At 42.4% G+C, this 26990-nt stretch overlaps 1 protein-coding gene across 1 annotated transcript in view; it reads left to right on the plus strand.

The window, feature by feature from the left end:
* AKAP6 (A-kinase anchoring protein 6) overlaps positions 1 to 26990 on the plus strand; it is a 606671-nt gene that overhangs the window by 557936 nt on the left and 21745 nt on the right. Inside the window, exon 11 of the mRNA XM_069730511.1 lies at positions 2307 to 2522. Within this exon, the coding sequence (XP_069586612.1) occupies positions 2307 to 2522 (216 nt within the window). The remainder of the gene's footprint in view (positions 1 to 2306; positions 2523 to 26990) is intronic.

Genomic DNA, 26990 nt, shown 5'->3' on the forward strand with positions numbered 1-26990 from the left:
ACTTGATCAAGTGCCCTTGCGGCTTTTTGTATGTAGGAGAAACCACCCAAGCGATAAATGACAGAATATCAAAGCATAAGTCCACCATCAGGTGCAAAAACCTATTGCTCCCCATACCACATCATTTAATCTCCTATGGACATAATGTAGCACAACTACATTTCCAAATTATTGAACAGGTCACCCCTTCACGCCACGTTTGGGACCGTATTGCTATCCTCAAACGTAGGGAAGCTTTTTGGATCCACGAACTAAACACTCTGAGCCCCAAGGGGCTTAACAGAGACTATGATCTATAATCTTTTATGTGATGTGTTTTTCTGCTACATGGTCTGTCTTCAATGTTCGATTGCATATTAACCACTATTATTGCCTGTATGGCGCCGCGTTGTGCGTTTTTTTTTGTCTGTAGGGTCTGTCTCCGATGTTCTAATTACATATTAATCACCACCAGTGTCTGTAATGTGGTGCGCTCCCTCAGTACACAATGCCATTCCATTTTATACACTGCATATGTGCATTACATCTATCATGTTGCTTCTTCATTGTGTATACGGCGCCATATTCTTTAGAGTCAACATTGTCATCCCACTTTACATATTACACATGTGTGCTAGCTCATGGGGTACTGCACCTATTATGCTACTTTCTTTAAATCCTCATAATACTCTTAACCATCATTTTCTCTCTCATGCCTGCTTTATCATATTGTTATACGCTTGATATTAATTCTCTATCTTTGTTTTCAGAGCCGTCCATATTGAATGCATTGTGACACCTCTTCACTTAACTCAATCTTCATTCTTCATCTTCAGTGCTCTGCAGTATCCACTCCCCTTGGAACGCATTAGTCACTGCCCCTTCCTGTGCTACACATGCTCCATAGAGCAGTTTCACTTTTGCTTTGTATGCGCGTCACTTCCGGTCTGCCACTTCCGATTTGCACTCCAGCGGTTGTGCACGCACTCTGCTATAAAACCCAGGCACTTTGGACATGCCATCACCGTTACCAGACTTGCGGTGGATACACGTCTCCCTCCTGCTCTCTAGCTGTCTCTTACTTGGTAAGTGCCATTTATATGAAGCGCTGACATGTCATACATACTAACTTTCTGGCACTGCCGTGACAGTAATCATATTTCTCTATAGATCGGCTGGCCTAGCCCTCTATCTACAGGATTGCCTGTTTACCCAAATAAAAAAATATTTTTGGTACGTCTATTTATATTCCCTAGTCATCACATTATTCCATGTGCTTAGATACATATACATATTTATATTTTCCTTACTACAGATGCAATATCCTTCTCAAGGGTTTATTTCGCATACCTTTCTCCGATTAGCTATAGGTATGTACCCCCTACTCCTACTGTGTCTCACTAGCACTTTATATATTGTAGTCCTTTTCTATAACATTCCTTTCCTGTACCCACTATTATCACACAGTACAACTCTGATTGGGCATTACATGTATTACGCATACGAGCGATTTTGTTTGGATGGTCACCTCTGGTTTCCATTTCTGTTTAAACTATTTTGACCATGTATACTTACCTATATATACTTTGTTTTTTGGTTTAGTTGTTTCATTTTTTCCTTTACATTATGTCTATGCACTTTATTTGTTTGTTCTCAGAGCACACTGATGAAGGTCGTTTGCAGACCGAAACGTTTGTGAACGTTGTATGTATTAAACACTTTGTTGCTTCAGACTCCCCAGAGTGTGCCTAAGTATGTCTTATCATTAGATTTAAAAAGAGACTTCCTGGTAACACACATAGCATAGACTGAGCCGGAGGGCCTGAAGAGTGGTGACATTGCTGAGAAGAGGAGCAGATGGGTGCTGGAGACTGGAAAAGGCAGCGGCGCTTGCGGTATATTAGTATATTCGTAAGTATATTAATATATAAGGTACCTACTATATTACATATAGACAGATTTATTAAAAATAGATTTAAATGCTTCTTTAACCTTTTGGATTGACCTACATCACTGTAGTTGTTCAATAATAAAATCAATGATCAAAAATACAAATTGTCTAATAATTCTGTTCACTGTGTATTATAGGTATCTGTGTAATGACGGGTCTGCTTTAGGATTTATTTCATAGCAATATGAAATCAATATGCTAGACCTTCTTTATGTCTGGTACAATACTGTATGTGTGACAGAGGGGATATAACCCCCAGAAGCACATCATTCATTTCTGTGATCTATAGCTTTACATGCGACTTCCTTGATTCTCTTTACTACCTCTTCCTAACATTGACTCTCCTCTCTTGCCCTCTGCCACACTTTTTCCACAGAGATCTCTTTCTGATGCTCTGTCAAGCTGCGTGCCTCATCCTGTGCTTTCACCTGGGAGTGGAAATTTAGTGCAGCAGTTGGATCAGCGAGTTAAAGAGCTGAAATCATGGCTGAGAGATACTGAGTTAGCTCTGTATAACTCCAGTTTGAGAGTAGGAAAAGAAGAGAATCATAGAGAAAAAGAAATTCTCCAGCGAGAGCTGCACCAATTCCAGGTAGGCAACTAACTAACTGTCCTTCACCTTCACACCCGAGTTTTAATTAACTTTTGTTCCTGTATATTTGCACAACGTTATTGTGAGACTTATTATGAAAAATAATTTTGAACCCCTTTGACTCATCACTAAGTCCTCAGAATTTGTTCTAAAACTTATTAAGTTATACTGGTTACTAGTAAGCACACAATGTGTACGGTCAAGATCTCAGCGAGACATAACGCAAAACAAAGAGAAAAAATTATGAATATTCAGAAAAAAATCAGAGAAAAAGAAAATAATCTTAATAACCCAAATAATGACGCACAAAGCGTTTACAAAGACATACTCGCACTGAGACAACAATTAAATAAAGCTATTATGGAGGACTATGAAAAAATAATTAAGGCATCAAAATTTAAGAACTATTCCGAGACTAATAAACCGACGAAATACATGCTAGCCAAACTTAAAAGAGACAGGATAAATAAAAGAGTAAATAAAATAAAAAATAGTTCGGGGGATATGATCCACCATCCAACAAACATAGCAGAAGAATTTGCTACATTCTACCACAAATTATATAACTTAAAGGGAAGGTGCCATCAAAAAAAAATTTTTTTCAGAAATTGTAAAAATGTAAAGAATTAATGATTAAATTTTCTTAAAAAATATTATCATTTGTTTATAATTTAGTAAAATATGAAAAATAATTTGAAAAGTTTTGGAATTTCCACTTTTCAACACTAGGGGGAGCAGCTGCTGAAATTTCAGAAAAACCTAGTGTACAAATAGCTCACATTACAGCACTGCAGTAAATATGGGCGGGGTCTGCTGACCTGTGTGATGTCTCCTCCCCTTCTGGGTGTTTACTAAGGGATTAGAGAGGATGATATTCAGGAACCCAGTGAGCAGCCATTTTGTTGGTGACTGCAGAGTATGGCTGCCGTCACACTATCAGTATTTGGTCAGTATTTTACTTCAGTATTTGTAAGCCAAAACCAGGAGAGGAACAATTAGAGGAAAAGGATAATAGAAACATATGCACCACTTCTGCATTTATCACCCACTCCTGGTTTTGGCTTACAAATACTGAGGTAAAATACTGACCAAATACTGCTAGTGGACGGCAGCCTTAGGCTACTTTCACACTAGCGTTTTTGGCTGTACGTTGCAATGCGTCATTCAGGAGAAAAAATGCATCCTGCAAAGTTGTCTGCAGGATGCGTTTTTCCCGATAGACTAACATTACCGACGTATTGCGACGTATTGCCACACGTCACAACTGTCGTGCGACGGTTGCGTCATGTTTTGGTGGACCGCCGCCACAAAAAAAGTTACATGTAACGTTTCTGCGTCGAGTCCACCATTTTCGACCGCGCATGCACGGCCGAAACTCCGCCCCCTCATGCCCAAACCTTACAATGGGGCAGCGGAAGCGTCGTAAGACTGCTTCTGCTGCCCACATTGGCCCGTACCCACGCTAGTGTGAAAGCCGCCTTATACTGACAAGTAGACAGTCACCGAGGATGGCAGGCAGCATGGATTCTGGGAGATAGGTGGTGGAGGGAGCAGGGTGACAGCAGCACAGAGTATTTCAGGAGAGCAGTGTGCTGGTCTATGGGGGCCCCCTGTTCGGTGTGCGGAGCAGCCAGGGATTGTACATAGAGCGCTGTCTTTTATACACATGGATGGACCGTCTGCTTGTCTGCTCCACAGAAATCCAGGAAACATTTCTGCGGATTGATGGCCTGTTCTGATCCAGACTTTGCATGCAGACCCCATTCCCCTCCTCAGATCCTGTCTTCTCAATCCTGTCCTGGCAATGTGTGAAAGCGAGGCGGCAGGCGCAGTCCGGGGTGACGCTGGGGGGAAATGTAGCCATATAGTAACAATAAAAATGAGACGCTTCTCTTCAGCTGCCTCACCAGCCCTGACTGCACCTAACTGGAGGTCATGCTGCCCCTCTATTACCCCTGACCCGCGTGCAGGTGCTCAGCCAGAACCACTATAGAATGGGTCCGCTTTCTGAAGATAATACTGCCATAGTGTTCTCACATAATACCGCCATATAGATCACACACAATACTATCAAATAGATCACACAATACTGTCATACAGTTCTCACATAATACCACCATATAGATCACACATAATACCGCCAGTGTTCTCACATACCGCCATATAGATAACACATAATACTGCCATAGTGTTCTCACATAATACCGCCATATAGATCACACATAATACCACCAGTGTTCTCACATACCGCCATATAGATCACACATAATACTGCCATAGTGTTCTCACATAATACCGCCATATAGATCACACATAATACCACCAGTGTTCTCACATACCACCATATAGATCACACATAATACCGCCAGTGTTCTCACATACCACCATATAGATCACACATAATACTGCCAGTGTTCTCACATACCACCATATAGATCGCACATAATACTGCCATAGTGTTCTCACATAATACCGCCATATAGATCACACATAATGCTGCCAGTGTTCTCACATAATACCACCATATAGATCACACACAATTCCACCATATAATTCTCACAATACTGATCAAGCATAATACCACCATACAGATCACATAATACCGTCATATAGATCTCACATAATGCCATAATACAGCATGACGCTCGCAGCTCCTGTTACCGCACGCATTGAGTTGTGTGTGCAATGGGGAAAGATATGCAGGCGGGAGAGGAGTGCATAGAAGTGGATTAGATACACGGTTCACCAGACAGTATCACACAGGAGAGGATTAGATACACGGCTCACAAGACAGTATCACACAGGAAAGGATTAGATACACGGCTCAGCAGTCAGTATTTCACAGGATTAGGCTATGTGCACACGTCAGGATTTTTTCCTGACATAATCCTGAGAATTCTGCCAGAAATCCGTGTGCTTTTTTTGCGCTGATTTCTCGCGGAATTTGCGCGTTTTTTGCGTGGATTTTTTGCGGATTTTTTGCTTTTTTTTTATTTTCCGGAATGTCCTTTTTGATAGGAAATCCGCAAAAAATCCGCAAAAAGATAGAGCATGTCCGGATTTTTTGCGGTATGCGTTTTTTTTGCGGAAAAAAATGCTAACATCTGCACAAAAAATGCGGAATGCATTCTAAATGATAGGATGCATAATGTTAGCTTTTTTTACCGGATTTATAGCGTTTTTATGGCAAAATTCCGCTACAAAAAAACGCTAAAAATCCAGACGTGTGCACATAGCCTTAGATACACAGGTCAGCACAGGATAGGATTAGATACACGGTTCACCAGACAGTATCACACAGGAGAGGATTAGATACACGGCTCACCAGACAGTATCACACAGGAGAGGATTAGATACACGGCTCAGCAGTCAGTATTCCACAGGAGGATTAGATACACAGGTCAGCACAGGATAGGATTAGATACACGGCTCAGCAGACAGTATTACACAGGAGAGGATTAGATACACGGCTCAGCAGACAGTATCACACAGGATAGGATTAGATACACGGCTCAGCAGACAGTATCACACAGGAGAGGATTAGATACACGGCTCAGCAGTCAGTATTCCACAGGAGGATTAGATACATGGCTCAGCAGACAGTATCACACAGGAGATGATTAGATACACGGCTCAGCAGACAGTATTCCACAGGAGGATTAGATACACGGCTCAGCAGACAGTATCACACAGGAGGATTAGATACACGGCTCAGCAGACAGTATTACACAGGAGAGGATTAGATACACGGCTCAGCAGACAGTATCACACAGGATAGGATTAGATACACGGCTCAGCAGACAGTATCACACAGGATAGGATTAGATACACGGCTCAGCAGACAGTATTCCACAGGAGGATTAGATACACGGCTCAGCAGACAGTATCACACAGGAGGATTAGGTACACGGCTCAGCAGACAGTATTACACAGGATAGGATTAGATACACGGCTCAGCAGACAGTATCACACAGGATAGGATTAGATACACGGCTCAGCAGACAGTATCACACAAGATAGGATTAGATACACGGCTCAGCAGACTGTATCACACAGGATAGGATTAGATACACGGCTCAGCAGACAGTATCACACAGGAGAGGATTAGATACACGGCTCAGCAGTCAGTATTCCACAGGAGGATTAGATACACGGCTCAGCAGACAGTATCACACAGGAGATGATTCGATACACGGCCGGCAGACAGTATGACACAGGATAGGATTGGATACACGGCTCAGCAGACAGTATCACACAGGAGAGGATTAGATACACGGCTCAGCAGTCAGTATCACACAGGAGAGGATTAGATACACGGCTCAGCAGTCAGTATCACACAGGAGAGGATTAGATACACGGCTCAGCAGTCAGTATCACACAGGAGAGGATTAGATACATGGCTCAGCACAGTATAGTGATAGATGCAGGGTCTGATGTCCTGTGAGGAGCTGCAGTGAGAGGTCGGAGCAGCACAGAGCCTCCCCCATCCCCCTCTGTTACCTCTCTGCAGCTCCTGATAAGAGAACATCAGACCACAGCACTTCAGACTCTCTAGCGATTCTAGAGATTCAGCCACACACCAGGCAGCAGAGGACAGGGAACGGCCGCTGAGTGTGAGGGGCGACAGATGGAGCTGCTCCTCCAACAGCACGGCTCTACAGTGGAGCTCACAGGTACACTCCACTGTAGGCTGAAGCAAGATGGCGCCGACCTCCTGCCTCTGCTGTGATGTGGAGACCGCCCAGGGGGCGTGGCCACATCAGAGCAGAGAGCAGACAATGCTAGCTATGGGGTCGCCTCCCGACTACTGATCTCTATGTCCAGGGCAGCCGTATGTGAAGACTGTAAGTGTCGTGCAGCTACACTTACAGTCCTGCAAATGAAAATGGCGGCGCCCAGTGGCAGAAAAAAAAATGAATTAAAAAAAAACAATAAATACTATGCACTTGAAAATAACTTATAAAAATAAGGAATTAAAGAGGTTTTTTTTTTTCTTTACAATATTAAAACGCAGCACCTTCCCTTTAAAGGATGATCCTTTAACCCCCATTTCAGATCCAAAAGAAATTAGGTAATTTCTTAGTAAATTACACCTTCCAACAGTGGAATCATCAGATCTAGATAATTTAACAAAGGCCATCACAGTATCTGAAGTCAGAGATACAATAAAATCCCTTAAACTCCAAAAATCACCAGGACCAGATGGGTTGGTTAATGAATATTACAGGATCTTCTCAGATCTATTGGCCCCTCACATGACTAATATTTTCAACACTGCATCAAGCTTAGGTGTTTTTCCCAAAGAAATGCTGGAGGCAGCTTTGATAATGATCCCAAAACCACTGAGCAACATCGACGAAATAAAAAACTATAGGCCTATTTCGCTTATAAACACAGACGTTAAAGTTTATTCGAAAATCTTAGCTAATAGGTTAAAAGAAATCTTACCAAAAGTGATAAAACATGACCAATCTGGGTTTATCGAGGGGAGACAAACCTCCGATGCCACCAGGAGATTACTCAACATTCTCAGCAAAATTAACGCCAATGGTACTTCATCTGTCCTGTTGACATTTGATGCCGAAAAGGCGTTTGATCGAATAAATTGGCAGTATCTTAAAATGGTGATGGAGAAATTCGGTTTTGATGATAAATGGCTCACATTGGTATTTGCGCTTTACTCGATACCCAGTGCAAAAATATACATTAACAACAACTTATCAAAATCCTTCCCAATAAGTAATGGAACTAGACAGGGTTGCCCACTGTCCCCCCTGTTGTTTGCCCTGGCAATTGAACCCTTAGCAGAAATGATTCGTATTAACAAGAATGTTCTAGGAGTGGACATCGGTAACAACCAATATAAAATATCCCTGTTTGCAGACGATATGTTACTAACTCTAACAGACTCCCACAATTCCATTAAAAACCTCCTGGAAATACTTGAGGAATTTTCTAAAATTTCTCTACTTAAGATAAACAATATTAAATCAAAGATACTCCAACTCAACTTACAAGAAGAAACCATTAATTCAATAAAACAAATGGTAGATTTTACCTGGGAGGAGGAACAGATTTCATATTTAGGAATTACTTTTTCAAAAAGGGTTAGCGAATTGGCCAAGACTAATGGGGAGAACATTCTTTCAGTAATTAATAAAGATTTTCAATCATGGGGTAAAGTGGGGTTATCGTTGATGGGTAGGGTTCTAGCGGTCAAATCAATGATACTTCCAAAAATTCTGTACATCTTTAGAACATTACCTTTGAAGTTTTCTTCAGAATTTTTCAAAAACTGTCAAAAAAAAATACTGTCTTTTGTCTGGAGTGGGACAAAAGCCAGAATATCTAGAGACATCCTTTACAAAAGTAAAAGAAATGGTGGATTAGGTCTCCCAAACTTACAAGCATACCACAAAATTAATTTAATAAAACATAGCCAGGGATGGTTCAATAAAAAAGATAACCCAGTGTGGCTCGATATGGAGTTGTCTTTAAATAAATCTGATTCTTTGGGAAACCTTCTCATTAAACATACCCTAAATTTAGACAAATATAAACGTAGTCATCCGATTATCTCAGCCATTCTTCAAGCATGGGATAAATTAGCTAAAATCCTGGGGGAAAAAAATAAAACAACAATTGGGGAAATTCTACCAATTCTACCAATTTCATTAATAACTCTCTATTCGGACAAAAATTTCCAACATTATGGGAACAAAAGGGAGTAAAAAAATTAGGAGACTTGTTGGCAAACAATAAACTACTAAATTTCTCAGAAATCAAACAAAAATTTAATATCCCTTCATCAGAATTTAATCAGTACCTCATTGTTAAAGAATGCCTTCAGATCTTCATTTCTAAGGCTTCTCCTAAATTCGAACCAATATATTTATTGCTTAGAAATCTTGATCATAAAGTTTTCTGGAGCACTAAGTTCCTATATAATATTTTCAATAAAGACTATACATTTAAAAAGAACAAATACATGAAAAAATGGGGGAAAACACTAGGCCTACAAATAGATGACGAGCAGTGGGAAGAAGCATTAAAAAACACTTATGCCTCTAATATCTCGCTTCCACTCCACGAGACATATTACAAATTAGTTACAAGGTGGTATCTTACACCAGATAGAATTACTCATTTCGGCGGAAGCTCTTCACCGTTGTGTTGGAGGGGATGTGGAAACAAGGGGGACTTACTTCACATATTTTGGTCATGTCCAAAATTAACAAACCTGTGGAAGCAAGTCTCCAAATACATTAGTAGTCTGCTCAATGAGGACTTTGTCCTGACTCCCCAGACGGCTCTTCTGTCAGTGGACATCGAAAAATTACATTACTCAATGAGGTTTGTAATAATCCATATCTTGTTGATAGTTAAAAACAAAATTGCAGCGATGTGGAAGAGCTCTGAGGCTCCGAGTTTCCCTGACGTTGTGGACAATCTTAATCTTCACAATTCCTTAGATCTTAAATTCACTATAGCGAATGGATGTTTACAAAAATATGAAAAAAAATGGAATAAATGGAACTTCAGATTCCAAAATCAGTAATCTTTTCTGTGGATTGTGGTGTTGTTGATGATCAAATTAAGACGAGTAACTAAGTTAAAAGTTTTCTTTCTTTATTAGGGCAATTTGTTTCTGGCCTAACTAGGTCAGTGGCCCAAAAAGCAAGGTTATTGCTTATCTGTTAGTTTTGTTCTTTCTTGTTTTGTAATTATGTTTCCCCTACCCCTTCCTCTTCCCCTCCTGTTCCCCTTTTCCCCTTCCCCCCCTTCTCCCAACCACTTCCTTTTCTTTAATGTAGATGCATACTAATATTTCACAAATGCATTATATTGGTTTTGTTTAAAAAAAAATAAAAAAATTGTTAATAAAAATTATTTGAAAAACAATGTGTACGGTCACTACAAAGAATTAGTACATCATGTGTGCATCCAAGAACTGTACAGGGGGCATGCCTTACTTCTGACATTATTATAGGAAAGGATTCTTTGCAGTTAAAGTAATTCAGTTATTGAATGTCCTAGTCAAAAGTAAAAATAGCAGATATAAAAATAGCATTCAAATAAAGACTAATGGCTCAATTCATTATTACACTTGTGTATTTTTTGTCTATTTTTTGCCGTTTTTTTGCCTGTTTTTCATTAGTGCCTAACACTTCTTTTATGTTCATTTTATATGCATTCATCTTTGGGGGGGGGGGGTTATGTTTGCCAGTGTGGGCAAGGTTTGGGGCTTCCAGATATTTTCAGCTGATTCATCATTTTTGACTTACTAAAAAGTTGCAAATTTTGGCACAAATTTCCTCCCGTCCTCCCCCTCCAAAGTAATTGTATGTACGGAAAATATTTTATAACAATTTTAAAGCCATTTTGTCAGACAGGCAAGTTTTTACGCTAAAAGTCTTAACAGGGGTTAAGGACAAAAACAAAGAACATTTTTTTAATTTGTGCAAAATTCCAGAACTGCATGTAACGTTTTGAAGAAAGTAGCACAAAAAACATCAATGATTAGCACAAGATAATAAAGTCAAGAAAGAAAAGTGGCTCAAGAAATCCTTCAAAAAATTAATTGGAGCCTAAATGAATATCTGATAACAAATGGTGTTGATGGTAATAAAAAAATTAGAACTGAATGATGTTTAATTCTTCTCAGAAACATTAAACTGTTAAAATAATTTGTGTACCTACTGTGTAAAAAAAATTACATTTTAAAAATGGGCTTCCGTGTAATGCTCATAACAAGCAGTTATTCTCACATTTACCCCTAATCCATTCAAGCCCTTGTCCCCTGTAGAAAAACAAAAATAACACAAATCTAGAAAAAAATATTTTTTGTAATTATCACAGGTGACTTTGTACTTCTCCACCCCTTCACCTTGTCTTTCCGATCCGTCACCACCACGGACCGCTCTCCATACTCCCACTGTTGAATTGGTCTGATCTGTCAGCCCATCCAGTACTATCTCCACCCCAAAGTACCTTAATTTATAATTTTGTTATAAATAAAAATATTTTTTATTGTCTTTCAAAACTAGGGTAACAAGGTCCAAATCTTTGGGTAATAGAAAAAAAATCATGGTGCAATCACAAATATGAAAACTGCAATAGGTTTGGTACTCCAACATACACTGCTCACTAAAATACCACATCCTAGATATCACTGAATGAAATATTTCAGTTGTAAATCTTTATTCATTACATAGTGGAATGTGTTGAGAACAATAAAACCTAAAAATGATCAATGTAAATAACAATGAATGTCCCATGGAGGTCTGGTTTTGGAAGGATACTCAAAATCAAAGTGAAAAATCAAATTACAGGCTGATACAACTTCAGTGAAAATGCCTCAAGACAAGGAAATTCAGTTGTGTGTGTTGCCTTTATGTGCCAGTATGATGTCCCTACAACGTCTGGGCATGCTCCTGATGAGGCAGCGGATGGTCTCCTGAGGGATCTCCTCCCAGGCCTGGACTAAAGCATCCGCCAACTCCTGGATAGTCTGTGGTGCAACGTGACGTTGGTGCATGGTGCGAGACATGATGTCCCAGATGTGTTCAATCGGATTCAGGTCTGGGGAACAGGCGGGCCAGTCCATAGCGTCAATGCCTTAATCTTGCAGGAACTGCTGACACACTCCAGCCACATGAGGTCTGGCATTGTCCTGCATTAGGAGGAACCCAGGGCCAACCGCACCAGCATATGGTCTCCCAAGGGGTCTGAGGATCTCATCTCGGTACCTAATGGCAGTCAGGCTACCTCTGACGAGTAAATGGAGGGCTGTGTGGCCCTCCAAAGAAATGCCACCCCACAGCATTACTGACCCACTGCTAAAATGGTCATGCTGAAGGATGTTGTGGGCAGCAGATCGCTCTCCACGGCGTCTCCAGACTCTGTCACGTCTGTCACATGTGCTCAGTGTGAACCTGCTTTCATCTGTGAAGAGCACAGGGCGCCAGTGGCGAATTTGCCAATCCTGGTGTTCTGTGGCAAATGCCAAGCATCCTGCACGGTGTTGGGCTGTGAGCACAACCCCCATCTGTGGACGTCGGGCACTCAGATCTTCCTCACGGAGTCAATTTCTAACCGTTTGTGCAGATACATGTACATTTGTGGCCTGCTGGAGGTCATTTTGCAGGGTTCTGGCAGTGCTCCTCCTGTTCCTCTTTGCACATAGGCTGAGGTAGCAGTCCTGCTGCTGGGTTTTTGCCCTCCAATGGCCCCCTCCACGTCTCTTGGTGTACTGGCCTGTCTCTTGGTAGCGCCTCCAGCCTCTGGACACTACGCTGACAGACACAGCAAACCTTCTTGCCACAGCTCACATTGATGTGCCATCCTTGATGTTCTGCACTACCTGAGCCACTTGTGTGAGTTGCAGAGTCCATCCCATGCTACCACGAGTGTGAAAGCACAACCAACATTCAAAAGTGACCAGAACATCAGCCAGAAAGCATTGGTACTGAGATGTGGTCTGTGGTCCCCACCTGCAGAACCACTCCTTTATTGAGTGTGTCTTGATAATTGCCAATAATTTCCATCTGTTGTCTATTCCATTTGCACAACAGCAAGTGAAATTGATTGTCAAACAGTATTGCTTCCTAAGTGGACAGTTTGATTTCACAGAAGTTTTATTTACTTGGAGTTATATTCTGTTGTTTAAGTGTTACCCCTTTATTTTTTTGAGCAGTGTATATTATATCAAAAGACAACGCTATCAAACCATCTCATCCTGCCATTCCACTCTTCCTTGAGGTGAAAAAAAGTACTCTGCAAATTTGTCCCTCACTCTTGAAACTGCCACTAGACTTCGAAAAGTAATATTGTGATAATCATACAAGGATGCTTCCACCAAATTGTCATCTATGGCAATCTGCTCCCTGCATATCAGGAAATTGTGCAGGACCACACAAGCTTTCACCATCTCATCCACAGTGTGAGTCTTCAGGTTAATAGCGGTCAACAGAACTCGCCATTTGGATGTGAGAATGCCAAAAGCACACTCAACCATTCTTCGTGCTCATGTTAAGAGGTAATTAAAAACTCTTTTTGTTGGCGTCAAGCCACTACTTGCGTATGGCTTCAGCAGGTGTTTTACCGAGAGTTGGAACACTTCTTCTCCAACACATACAAATGGCATTGGTGCCCCAGAGGTTTCAGGCAGCGGTCTTGGTGGTGGAAATTGGAAGCTGTTTCCATATAAATGACACCCCATTGCAGACAATCTAAAAACTTGAGTCATTGGAGCCGCAATAGTATCGACTGCTATACACTTGTATTGAGTGTCTGCAATGGCCATGAGCATGATGGAGAATATTTCTTGTACTTGAAATATTCTAAGCCAGATGCAGCTGGTTTGACTATACGAATATGTTTTCCGCCCACTGCACCAAAGCAATTGGGAAACTGACAAATTTTAAAAAAGTTTTCAGCAATGTCCAGCCAACTCTTAGTTGTGGGATGTGGGATATATCCGTCATGTAAACAGTCCCACAATGCACAGCAAGTGTGTTTAACAATCCCCGATATGGTGGAAATCCGTGGAAATCCCGAATTGGAACTGGAAATGGAGTGAGGAAAGGGATTCGCCAGTTGCAAGGAATCTGTTAAAAAAGGCAATGCAATAATTACTACAAAATACCAGCAACAACATCACAGTTATGTCTGCTAAAACAGTAGGAGATACAATAAAAATGGCTTACCGAAGAGTATACCGAACATAGTTAAAAATCGTCTTGGGGTTTCCTCTTAGCTCCATATATAATGTAGAATACATCCCACATGTCATTCTCAGTGCAGTGATTGGGTGGATCCAAAAACGACACCGGCACAGACGCATGATGCACTGTCTTTCTCGCTCCTTTTCAAGAACAATCGCTTCCAAACGATTTGCCTCAAAAGTAAAATCCACATAGACCTTCACAATGTTCGCAATCACACCTTCCATTTTTGCCACTTGCTCTACAACCTGTCAAAGATGGGGTGTAGAAACACTGTATATATAGGTTTTCAGTAGCCAAAAACGTTTGGGAGCCTCCCATTGAGCATTTTTTTAAAATGGATCTGTCGTAAAACGGATAAAAAACTGGAAGAAACAGATGAAAAACTGATGCGGCAGATCCGTTTTGTCTACGGATCCGCTAGTCAGATCTGTAAAAAAAAAATGGATCCGTCGCATCAGTTTTTCACAATCTGCGATGGATCCATCGATCCGTCGAGCCAACGGATTGCGACTGACGGCAAAAAACTGAGTCTGCCGGCTGTTGTAACCTGTTCAGAAATTAGCAGCATTTAGGTGGTAAAAATACACTTTTTCATTCCTGTCATGTCACTTTATAATAAATAAATAATCTTTATTTTTATATAGCGCTAACATATTCCGCAGCGCTTTACATTTTTGCACACATTATCATCACTGTCCCAGATGGGGCTCACATTCTAAATTCCCTATCAGTATGTTTTTGGAATGTGGGAGGAAAGCCACGCAAACACGGAGAGAACATACAAACTCTTTGCAGATGTTGTCCTTGGCGGGGTTTGAACCCAGGACTCCAGCGCTGCAAGGCTGCTGTGCTAACCACTGCGCCACTGTGCCGCCACTTTGTATTAATACCTGAAAATTACCCAATATATGGGACCCCTAAAGGCACTTCAAATCTGGAGAGGTCCCCAAAAAATAAATTCTGTAAATTTCCATGAAAAAAATTAAAAATTACTGCTACATTTTTAAACCTCCTAAAATGCTAACAAAATAATAGAACATTTTACAAATGGCGCTGAAGTAAAGCAGACATGAAGGAAATTTAATGTTTTTCTGTGGCATGACTCTCTGGATTAGGCCGGGGTCACACTTGCGAGTGTGATGCAAGAAACTCGCACGAGTCTCTGGCATCAATACCCAGCGCTGCCACCGACACTCGGGACCGGAGTGTGTAGCTGCTTAGAAATACATGCTCCAGAGTGCCGGCGGCTGTGCCGACTATTGATGCGAGAGACTCGCGCGAGTTCCTTACATCACACTCGCAAGTATGACCCCAACCTTAAAGCAAAAAATAATTCAAAGTTTGAAAATTGCTATTTTTTTTACATTTTTTGACAAATTTCTGATATTTTTATAAATAAACACAAATCTTATCTACCTAAATTTACCATTATCATAAAGTATAATGTGCCATAAAAAACAATCTCAAAATCACTGGGATTTGCTGAAGCATTCCAGAGTTATTACTACGTAAAGTGACACTGGTCAGATTTTGAAAATTTGCCCCGATTACTAAGGGGTTAAAAAATGGACCTTATACGGACACGAAAATCAGACGTGTGGAGGAGGCCTAAGTTGATCTATCAGGCGTCTGACTTTAATCACGGGTACCTAAAAGCAAAAGAGAACCTTCAGTTATGTTCACATGTCGCAGCGTCCGAGGCGCGCCCGCGGTCCGTTCCCCGCTCTCGCAGATCGGGGATCTGCGAGAGCGGGGACGTTACCGGGACCCCAGGACGCGGCCCCATTAAAAACATTGCGTTAGCGCAACCCGCTAGCGCTAGCGCTAAACGGGTTGCACTAACGCAATGTGACCCTAGCCTTAGAGATCAGATTTTGGCTGTAGAAAAAAAAGTACAACAAAAAAGCAGCATGTGAACATAGCCTTTTTTTTGTACCTTAAACTGTTTAGTCTGTTGCTTTATGAATTGCTGAAATATCTATATGAAAAACCTCTGTGCTTCTGATGATTTAGGAAATATTAAGGTCTTACAATAGAAAGTAGTGTAGTAATAAGTTAGTACCATAAACTATGGCCTAAAAGTTTAATCAACATAATTATCAACCACACAGATATTAAATAATGTTTGAGCGAAAAACAATTTCCTCCATCTTAGTATGTCTAGTAGAATCCGCTACCACCTTCTGCATTGCCCAAGTGTCATTGTAAGCGATGCTGACAGGCGTGATAAGAGATCGATATTCCCACTATAATTAGTAATAAAGTCTTGGTGCTGAGGTCACCGGGCCATTGAGCCCTGTACTAGCGGAAACCCCTGCCAGTTTTCTGCATTGAGCAGTATGTCTATAGCATCCAAATGTCCTTGATGCAATTTTATTTGACTAAAGTCTCCTTGTATGGGCAATTAAAGAGGACAATATCAAATCGATCATGTAACATTTCACATTTACTTTTATTGAGTTGAGATATATTTAAATCCATTACATAAACTTGTCAGAGTTTTGTGATACAACAATTTGTTTCTTGATTTTATTTAAACACAAGGAGATACATCCAATGGAGGCAGACAATGAAGTATAAGCTATGGGGTCCTGCCCTAGTGGGGTCCATCTCTTTGCCAAAAGCTTACAAGGGAGAGATGAATGACATGGAAATTACATGGATGGCGAAACAAACCTTAGGCCCTTCTGCCGCAAAACCTAACACAGCGATTAAATACTTTTACAGTACCAGATAAAAAACGGTTATTCCTAAAGATAAGTTATAAAGGAATAAAATAAAGCAATAAGAGAAAAATCGTGAAACTGTATTTGCCTTGCTGCAACACTCAAAGCTGATGATAAAAGGTTTGTGCAACAATATGTTTTTCAGGAGCACGAACCCAAAAAGTTTTTAAAGAATGTGCTTCAGAAAACACCCTTCTTTTTTTTTCCCTTGAATTATGTATCATTTTTAGCGTTTTTTGTTGTTAACATTTTTGAGCACCGATGAAGTTTTTTTTAGCAGTTTTCTAGCATTTTTAGGATGTCTTTTCTACTGGTGTTTTGTGGACTTTTTGGGGTTTTTTTTTAACACCATTCAACAATGAAGAAACTGTTTGTGGTTTTTCAAGCTAAAATGCTGCCAAAACGTTCACTTCTTCTAACTGCTTGGAGTCTTTGGAAACCTGAAGAAGTTAAAAGACACTGAATGGTACATCAAGTCATTTTTGCATACAATTCATATGTTCATTCTTTTGATCATTTAGATAGTTTTGGGAGCAGAATTTTCCTGAAAAAGACTTTGTGTCAACATGCCCTAAGGATCACATTGCTGTGACCCTGTCCAAAAAAAAAGTAAACGCCAGCACTTTAGCGGATCCGTTTGAGTGCTGTTTTACTTTTTTTTTTTTTTGCTACATGTTTTTGCGGCTGATGGACACTCATTATGGATTAATGACTACCTGGTTTGTAACAATAAAAATGAGGCACCCAGATAGACCCCATAATAATAATAATCAATGGGGTCCCTCTGCTTCTGTTTGCACAAGTTATGCAACGGATCGTTCTTGGACAATAATTATATTGTCGGTTCCTCGAAATAGATCAGACAAAAGGCATGTCAGAACATAAGTGTGAACATAAACTTTCTATGTTGCATTGCTAATCACTACATCCAGGTATTCAAATAGTTTCCAAATAGTAAATGTAAAATTCCAGTCCTTGGCCTGTCCTATGATCCCTATCTGCTGGTAAAATGAAAACTTCTAGATCTGCGATATTGTTTTTCCCTTACTACATAGACTTCTAAATGTGAACTGTATTGGAGAAAATTGCCCAGCAGCAAGCAAAGCACTTGGGAGAAATTGCTATATTGATCTCTCCAAGCCATGATAAAACTTAGCTTTAAACCTGGTAAGAGGTCCTCTTTAATTTGCACCACAGTTAACTAAGAGCCATACACAGTCTTCAGTCTTCAGTGAGAATCACAGCCACTCCATGATAACTTCAAGGAGTGTATGAGATTAAAAAAAAAGTCTGCTTATTTTTTCAGTAACAGCACCACTCTTGTTCATGGGTTACGGCCGGTATTACATCTCATTCCCACTCCATGGGTAAGAGTGAGAACATTTATAGCAATAAATCTGTATTGGCAGGAAAAAAAATGATTCAGTAATTACCTTTCGCTTGTAGCCAAACGATGATGAAAAATTGTGCAAATAACAAATGATATTCCATACTACTTCAGTTCAGCAAGCCGCTGGTGACCTAGTGGTTTATACTGGGATTGGTTTCTGTTTCATTAGCACTATATTCTGGAGTAAGTCCTAATCAGTTACAGGTATTCCTTGAAGGAAAGCCTCGCACACAAGTGCCACATAAGGGCTCGTGAGGACTAACGTATTTTCAGTCTGAGTGCGATCCAACAAAATATTGGATCACACTCAGACCCATGTTAATCCAGGGGGCCGTGCACATGTCCAATGTTTTCGTCAGACTGAGACTTGGCCAAGTTTGAGCCGATATTCAGATCACAAGTCAATGAGAACTTGGAAACATCGGACCATACTTTAATGTCATCTGCGTGCAGTCTGATTTCAGCGGTCTTTCACAATGGAGACATTTTTTCTCCATCATTTCCTCACCTCAGAGAAAAGTGTCACACTTTGATCAGAGTGTCATTTGCATAATGGACCCAATTCTCTTGGATGAGGGAATCTACAGTCATCTGCACTTGTCCTAACAAAGACATCTAGAGTTCCATACAGTGACCGCTACACTGTCCCCCATAACAGTGTCAGCAAACATGGTCCCAATAAGGGTGAAAGGTTCTCAATAAGAATGACTGTATGTAAGTCAATTGTCTGGGTGGAACTGCCTTGTTTTAGAGCTTTTCAGAAGAATAGACTAAAATGTTTATACTAGCAACTGAACTGGATTTCGGTGGGACTGACCAACTACCTAAGGCCAGTCTCACACGTCCAGATAATTGGGGACCGGAAAAATCGGTACCGGAATTATCCGTGTCCGTGTGCCCGTGCGTTTCTGTGGCACATCAGTGTGGCACACGTGCGGCACACGTGTGCCGCCCGTGTGCCCACTGGGTACCACACGCACCGTGCAGGAGACAGCGCTAAAGTTTAGCGCTGTCCCCTGCATGTGGTGCTGAAGCCGCCATTCATATCTTCCCTGAAGCAGCGTTTGCTGTAGAGAAGATATGAATATTCCTTTTTTCTTTTTGTTTCTGGTGTTTAAAATAAAGATCCATGTTCCTGTCCTGGCCGCACCTTCTTCTGTATGAGCGGTCACGTGGGGCCGCTCATTTACAGTAATGAATGTGCGGTTCCACCCCTATGGGAGGTGGAGCCACATATTCATGACTGTAATCGGCGGCCCCACATGACCGCTCATACAGTAGAAGGTGCGGCCAGGACAGGAAGCAGCGCCAGCCAGCGAGGGAGCCGGGTGAGTATTTTAAGAACGGCGGGCGGGCGCACAGGGGGTGGGAGGGGGGTGGGCACATGGATCTTTATTTTAAACACCAGAAACAAAAAAAAAGGAATATTCATATCTTCTCTACAGCAAACGCTGCTGCAGAGAAGATATGAATGGCGGCTTCAGCACCAGTGGGGAGGACAGCGCTTACTGTAGTGCTGTCTCCTGCACGGCACACGGACTGCACACGGACAATGTCCGTGTGCGGTACGTGTTTTACACGGACCCATTAACTTTAATGGGTCCATGTAATCCGTGCGCTCCCACGAAAACACTGACATGTCTCCGTGTTTGGCACACGGAGACACGGTCCGCAAAAAATCAATGACATCTGCACAGATGCATTGATTTCAATGTGTCTACGTGTGTCAGTGGCTCCGGTACGTGAAGAAACTGTCACCTCACGTACCGGAGCCACTGACGTGTGAAACCGGCCTAAGGTGTATGGGTGCTTTTTGACTTCCCCGACAGGTGATATCATAGAATCATAAGATCATAGAATGTTAGAGTCAGAAGGGACCTTCAGAATCACCACGTCCAACCCCCTGCTCAATGTAGGATTCACTAAACCATCTCAGACAGATGTCTGTTCAGCCTCTGTTTGAAAACTTCTGTGACAACAGAGCATTTCTTCTTAATTATGCCAGACATAAATACTGTAGGCCGAGAATCATAAACTGTTGTTTGAAGTATTAACTCTTCATGTAGGATGAATATCTACCTCTAATATTATCTCCTAGTTTATTTTCTGTTATCTTTGCAAAACAGTAATGCATGGCCACTGAACAATGATGTGTGCTGATATGTTGATTACATACATTGTTCATGCTAGACAGTTTGTTGGCATTCCAAAAAGAGGAGGAAAACTATGCAAATAGATTATATAATAGAACAATGCTGGGTGGCCTATTTCCTATTTTACATCTCTCTCTGACCTCTGGATGCTGGTTGAATGCCAGTTCTGAACTATATAAAGAGACATTTTCTCCTGGTCTGTGTGACTCTTCAGGATCTCAAGTAAGGGGACTACGGCCATGGCTGGAAGAACACAGGACTGCTTCATTGACCATCACTGAAACCCTAGAGACGTCTTAAAGAATACAGGTTGGGACAATCGGGTCACGTGGTCACATACATCACTGCTTTCAATTAGCTTCCTAAGCTTGTCGCTACTGCCTCGCCGTGGGGGCCTGCTAAAAGTGGGGAGCAACTGGTGGGGGTATGCGGCACTGGAAGCAGCTCTAATGCCGGCGAGAAAGCAGAAGGGTGAGACTGTGTTTTGCGCCATCTTGGGTATTTTGTTGTGACTGTTCTGTATGCTATTGTGTGTTTGTGGTTCAATAAATTATTTCCACAGTTTTACCTTCACCCTATGTTGTCTGAGTAGTGTTCTGCCCACAGGGAGAGAGAGCAGGCTTTCAGTGGTATGAGCCCCGATCCATGCAGTTTTTCTAAAGACAGCTGGGTCAGCTGACGAGAGCACCCACTGACCCCCGTGTCTCCAGAACTTTCATTGAAGGAGAACTTACCACCTCTCGTGGCAGCCTGTTCCACTCATTGATCACCCTCACTGTCAAAACATCTTTTCTAATATCTTCTCCCTTTTTGTTTCATTCCATTGCTTCTCGTGTTTCCATGTACACATGAGAATTTCAGGGTAGAGAAGCATTGAGCATGGTGAATTACAAAGCCCAATACTTTTGTTCTCCAATGAGAAAGACCACTAGTAGAGTTGTCTTGCAGTGTTTTATTCCTCTTTCCCTATTAGGGCTCACTCATATGAGTGTATAACACGTCTAAGTGCTATCTGATGTTTTATCTGATAGCACTCAGCCCAATGTTATACTATGGGACAATGCAGATCTGCGATTCTTTTTTCATACCTATTCAGCATGCTGCGAGTGGCAAATTGGTTTATGCACACCCATACAAGTGTATGGGTGCGTGTAAAACATCAGAATGCACTTGGATGTCATCCCCGTGTAGTCCTATGTACACGCACAGAGACAATGGAGAAGATGGAGAAATTAAGTTTTCCGTCTTCTCCACACTTGCAATGTGATTCTCTCATGCAACAAAATCGGATCACTGTAAGGTGAATCTCTGTTGTGAATTCTGTGGTCAAGCTCCCTCCTGTGGTCATGAGTGGTACTTCGGCTGGTTCTATCCATGAGCTTCCTTTGGTGGATGTGAGTGGGGCTGCGGCTTCTGAGTTTCCTTCCTCAGGTGACGAGGTTAAGTCGTTAGGTGCTGCTCTATTTAACCCCACCTAGTTCTTTGTTCCTGGCCTCCAGTCAATGTTCCAGTATTGGTCTTGCTCTCTCCTGGATCGTTCTTGTGGCCTGTCTGCCCTGCATAAGCTAAGTTCTGCTTGTGTTACTTTTGTTTGCTATTTTTTCTGTCCAGCTTGCTATATTGGTTTGTCTTGCTTGCTGGAAGCTCTGGGACGCAGAGGAAGCACCTCCGTACCGTTAGTGGGTGCGGAGGGTCTTTTTGCGCCCTCTGCGTGGTTGTTTGTAGGTTTTTGTGCTGACCGCAAAGCTATCTTTCCTATCCTCGGTCTATTTAGTAAGTCGGGCCTCACTTTGCTAAAATCTATTTCATCTCTGTGTTTGTGTTTTCATCTTTGCTCACTGTCATTATATGTGGGGGGCTGCCTTTTCCTTTGGGGAATTTCTCTGAGGCAAGGTAGGCTTATTTTTCTATCTTCAGGGCTAGCTAGTTTCTCAGGCTGTGCCCGAGGTGCCTAGGTCTGGTCAGGAGCGCTCCACGGCTACCTCTAGTGTGGTGTGATAGGATTAGGGATTGCGGTCAGCAGAGTTCCCACGTCTCAGAGCTCGTCCTATGTGATTAGCAACTATCAGGTCATTTTCTGTGCTCGTAACCACCAGGTCCATTGTGGTTCTGAATCACCTGTTCATAACAGTACTGGAGGCCCAAAGTACTAATGCTTCTCAATAGAGGGAAAAGAGAAGTTCTGAGACCATTTTTGTTTCTTTGCACTGTGTTTTGTCTTTCTTTTCCCCTTTACATCAGGGTGGTTCAGAACACAGGTGTAGACATGGACATTCAAGGTCTGTCCTCTTTGATGGATAATCTCGCTATAAGTGTACAGAACATTCAAGATTTAGTGGTTCAGAATCCTATGTTAGAACCTAAAATTCCTATTCCTGAGTTATTTTCTGGAGATAGAGCTAAGTTTCTGAATTTCAAAAATAATTGTAAACTATTTCTGGCTTTGAAACCCCGCTCCTCTGGTGACCCAGTTCAACAAGTAAAGATCATTATTTCTTTATTACGTGGCGACCCTCAAGACTGGGCATTTTCCCTTGCGCCAGGAGATCCTGCATTATGTGATATTGATGCGTTTTTTCTGGCGCTCGGGTTGCTTTATGATGAACCTAATTCAGTGGATCAGGCAGAGAAAATCTTGCTGGCTCTGTGTCAGGGTCAGGATGAGGTAGAAATATATTGTCAGAAATTTAGGAAGTGGTCTGTGCTCACTCAATGGAATGAATGTGCTCTGGCAGCAATTTTCAGAAAGGGTCTCTCTGAAGCCCTTAAGGATGTCATGGTGGGATTTCCTATGCCTGCTGGTCTGAATGAGTCTATGTCTTTGGCCATTCAGATCGATCGACGCTTACATGAGCGTAAAACTGTGCACCATTTGGCAGTATTATCTGAGCATAAACCTGAGCCTATGCAGTGTAATAGGACTTTGACCAGAGCTGAACGGCAAGAACACAGACGACGGAATGGGCTGTGTTTTTACTGTGGTGATTCCACTCATGCTATCTCCGATTGTCCTAAGCGCATTAAGCGTTTCGCTAGGTCTGCCACCATTGGTACGGTACAGTCGAAATTTCTTTTGTCCGTTACTTTGATCTGCTCTTTGTCATCCTTTTCTGTCATGGCATTTGTGGATTCAGGCGCTGCCCTGAATTTGATGGACTTGGAGTTTGCTAGGCGCTGTGGGTTTTTCTTGGAGCCCTTGCAGCATCCTATTCCATTGAGAGGAACTGATGCTACGCCTTTGGCCAAGAATAAGCCTCAGTATTGGACCCAACTGACCATGTGCATGGCTCCTGCGCATCAGGAGGATATTCGCTTTTTGGTGTTGCAGAATCTGCATGATGTGGTCGTGTTGGGGTTGCCATGGCTACAAGTCCATAACCCAGTATTGGATTGGAAATCAATGTCTGTGTCCAGCTGGGGTTGTCAGGGGGTACATGGTAATGTTTCATTTCTGTCTATTTCATCATCCACCCCTTCTGAGGTCCCAGAGTTCTTGTCAGATTACCGGGATGTATTTGATGAGCCCAAGTCCAGTGCCCTACCTCCGCATAGGGATTGCGATTGTGCTATCGATTTGATTCCTGGTAGTAAGTTTCCTAAAGGTCGACTGTTTAATTTGTCTGTACCTGAGCACGCCGCTATGCGGAGTTACGAAAAGGAATCCTTGGAGAAGGGTCATATTCGCCCCTCGTCGTCGCCATTGGGGGCAGGGTTCTTTTTTGTGGCCAAAAAGGATGGTTCGTTGAGACCTTGTATTGATTACCGCCTTCTAAATAAAATCACAGTCAAAATTCAGTACCCCTTGCCGCTGCTGTCTGATTTGTTTGCTCGGATTAAGGGGGCTAGATGGTTCACCAAGATAGATCTTCGTGGTGCGTATAATCTTGTGCGTATTAAACAGGGCAATGAATGGAAAACAGCATTTAATACGCCCGAGGGCCATTTTGAGTACCTGGTTATGCCATTCGGGCTTTCCAATGCTCCATCTGTATTTCAGTCCTTTATGCATGACATCTTCCGAGAGTACCTGGATAAATTCCTGATTGTATACTTGGATGATATTTTGGTCTTCTCGGATGATTGGGAGTCGCACGTGAAGCAGGTTAGAATGGTGTTCCAGGTCCTGCGTGCGAATTCTTTGTTTGTGAAGGGGTCAAAGTGTCTCTTTGGTGTTCAGAAGGTTTCATTTTTGGGTTTCATTTTTTCCCCTTCTACTATCGAGATGGACCCTGTCAAAGTTCAGGCCATTTATGATTGGACTCAGCCGACATCTCTGAAGAGTCTGCAAAAGTTCCTGGGCTTTGCTAATTTTTATCGTCGCTTCATCAATAATTTTTCTAGTATTGCTAAACCGTTGACTGATTTAACCAAGAAGGGTGCTGATGTGGTCAATTGGTCTTCTGCTGCTGTGTAAGCTTTTCAGGAGTTGAAGCGTCGTTTTTCTTCTGCCCCTGTGTTGTGCCAGCCAGATGTTTCGCTCCCGTTCCAGGTCGAGGTTGATGCTTCTGAGATTGGAGCAGGGGCTGTTTTGTCGCAAAGAAGTTCTGATGGCTCGGTGATGAAACCATGTGCCTTCTTTTCCAGGAAGTTTTCGCCTGCTGAGCGTAATTATGATGTTGGCAATCGTGAGTTGCTGGCCATGAAGTGGGCATTCGAGGAGTGGCGTCATTGGCTTGAAGGAGCTAAGCATCGCGTGGTGGTCTTGACTGATCACAAGAACTTGACTTATCTCGAGTCTGCCAAACGGTTGAATCCTAGACAGGCTCGTTGGTCGCTGTTTTTCTCCCGTTTTGACTTTGTGGTTTCGTACCTTCCGGGCTCTAAAAATGTGAAGGCGGATGCCCTGTCTAGGAGTTTTGTGCCCGACTCTCCGGGTTTGACTGAGCCGGCGGATATTCTCAAAGAGGGGGTAATTTTGTCTGCCATCTCCCCTGATTTGCAGCGGATGCTGCAAAAATTTCAGGCTAATAGACCTGACCGTTGCCCGACGGAGAAACTGTTTGTCCCGGATAGATGGACGAGTAGAGTTATCTCTGAGGTTCATTGTTCGGTGTTGGCTGGTCATCCTGGAATCTTTGGTACCAGAGATTTGGTGGCTAGATCCTTTTGGTGGCCGTCTCTGTCGCGGGATGTGCGTTCGTTTGTGCAGTCCTGTGGGATTTGTGCTCGGGCTAAGCCCTGCTGTTCTCGTGCCAGTGGGTTGCTTTTGCCCTTGCCGGTCCCGAAGAGGCCCTGGACACATATCTCTATGGATTTTATTTCGGATCTCCCCATCTCTCAAAAGATGTCGGTCATTTGGGTGGTTTGTGATCGCTTCTCTAAGATGGTCCATTTGGTACCCTTGTCTAAATTGCCCTCCTCCTCTGATTTGGTGCCATTGTTTTTCCAGCATGTGGTTCGTTTACATGGCATTCCGGAGAACATCGTTTCTGACAGAGGTTCCCAGTTTGTTTCGAGGTTTTGGCGAGCCTTTTGTGCTAGGATGGGCATTGATTTGTCTTTTTCCTCGGCTTTCCATCCTCAGACAAATGGCCAAACTGAACGAACCAATCAGACCTTGGAAACATATCTGAGATGTTTTGTTTCTGCTGATCAGGATGATTGGGTGTCCTTTTTGCCTTTGGCTGAGTTCACCCTTAATAATCGGGCCAGCTCGGCTACTTTGGTTTCGCCGTTTTTCTGCAATTCTGGTTTCCATCCTCGTTTCTCTTCAGGGCAGGTTGAGTCTTCGGACTGTCCTGGTGTGGATACTGTGGTGGATAGGTTGCAGCAGATTTGGACTCATGTAGTGGAAAATTTGACATTGTCCCAGGAGAAGGCTCAACGTTTCGCTAACTGTAGGCGCTGTGTGGGTCCCCGACTTCGGGTTGGGGATTTGGTTTGGTTGTCATCTCGTTATATTCCTATGAAAGTTTCCTCTCCTAAGTTTAAGCCTCGTTTCATTGGTCCGTATAGGATTTCTGAGGTTCTTAATCCTGTGTCTTTTCGTTTGACCCTTCCAGCTTCTTTTTCCATCCATAATGTATTCCATAGGTCATTGTTGCGGAGATACGTGGCACCTGTGGTTCCATCCGTTGATCCTCCTGCCCCGGTTTTGGTTGAGGGGGAGTTGGAGTATATAGTGGAGAAGATTTTGGATTCTCGTATTTCGAGACGGAAACTCCAGTACCTGGTTAAGTGGAAGGGTTATGGTCAGGAAGATAATTCCTGGGTCTTTGCCTCTGATGTTCATGCTGCCGATCTGGTTCGTGCCTTTCATTTGGCTCATCCTGGTCAGCCTGGGGGCTCTGGTGAGGGTTCGGTGACCCCTCCTCAAGGGGGGGGTACTGTTGTGAATTCTGTGGTCAAGCTCTCTCCTGTGGTCATGAGTGGTACTTCGGCTGGTTCTGTCCATGAGCTTCCTTTGGTGGATGTGAGTGGGGCTGCGGCTTCTGAGTTTCCTTCCTCAGGTGACAAGGTTAAGTCGTTAG

This window comes from Ranitomeya imitator, chromosome 1, assembly GCF_032444005.1.
Source record: "Ranitomeya imitator isolate aRanImi1 chromosome 1, aRanImi1.pri, whole genome shotgun sequence".
In the NCBI taxonomy this organism is placed as follows: Eukaryota; Metazoa; Chordata; class Amphibia; order Anura; family Dendrobatidae; genus Ranitomeya; species Ranitomeya imitator.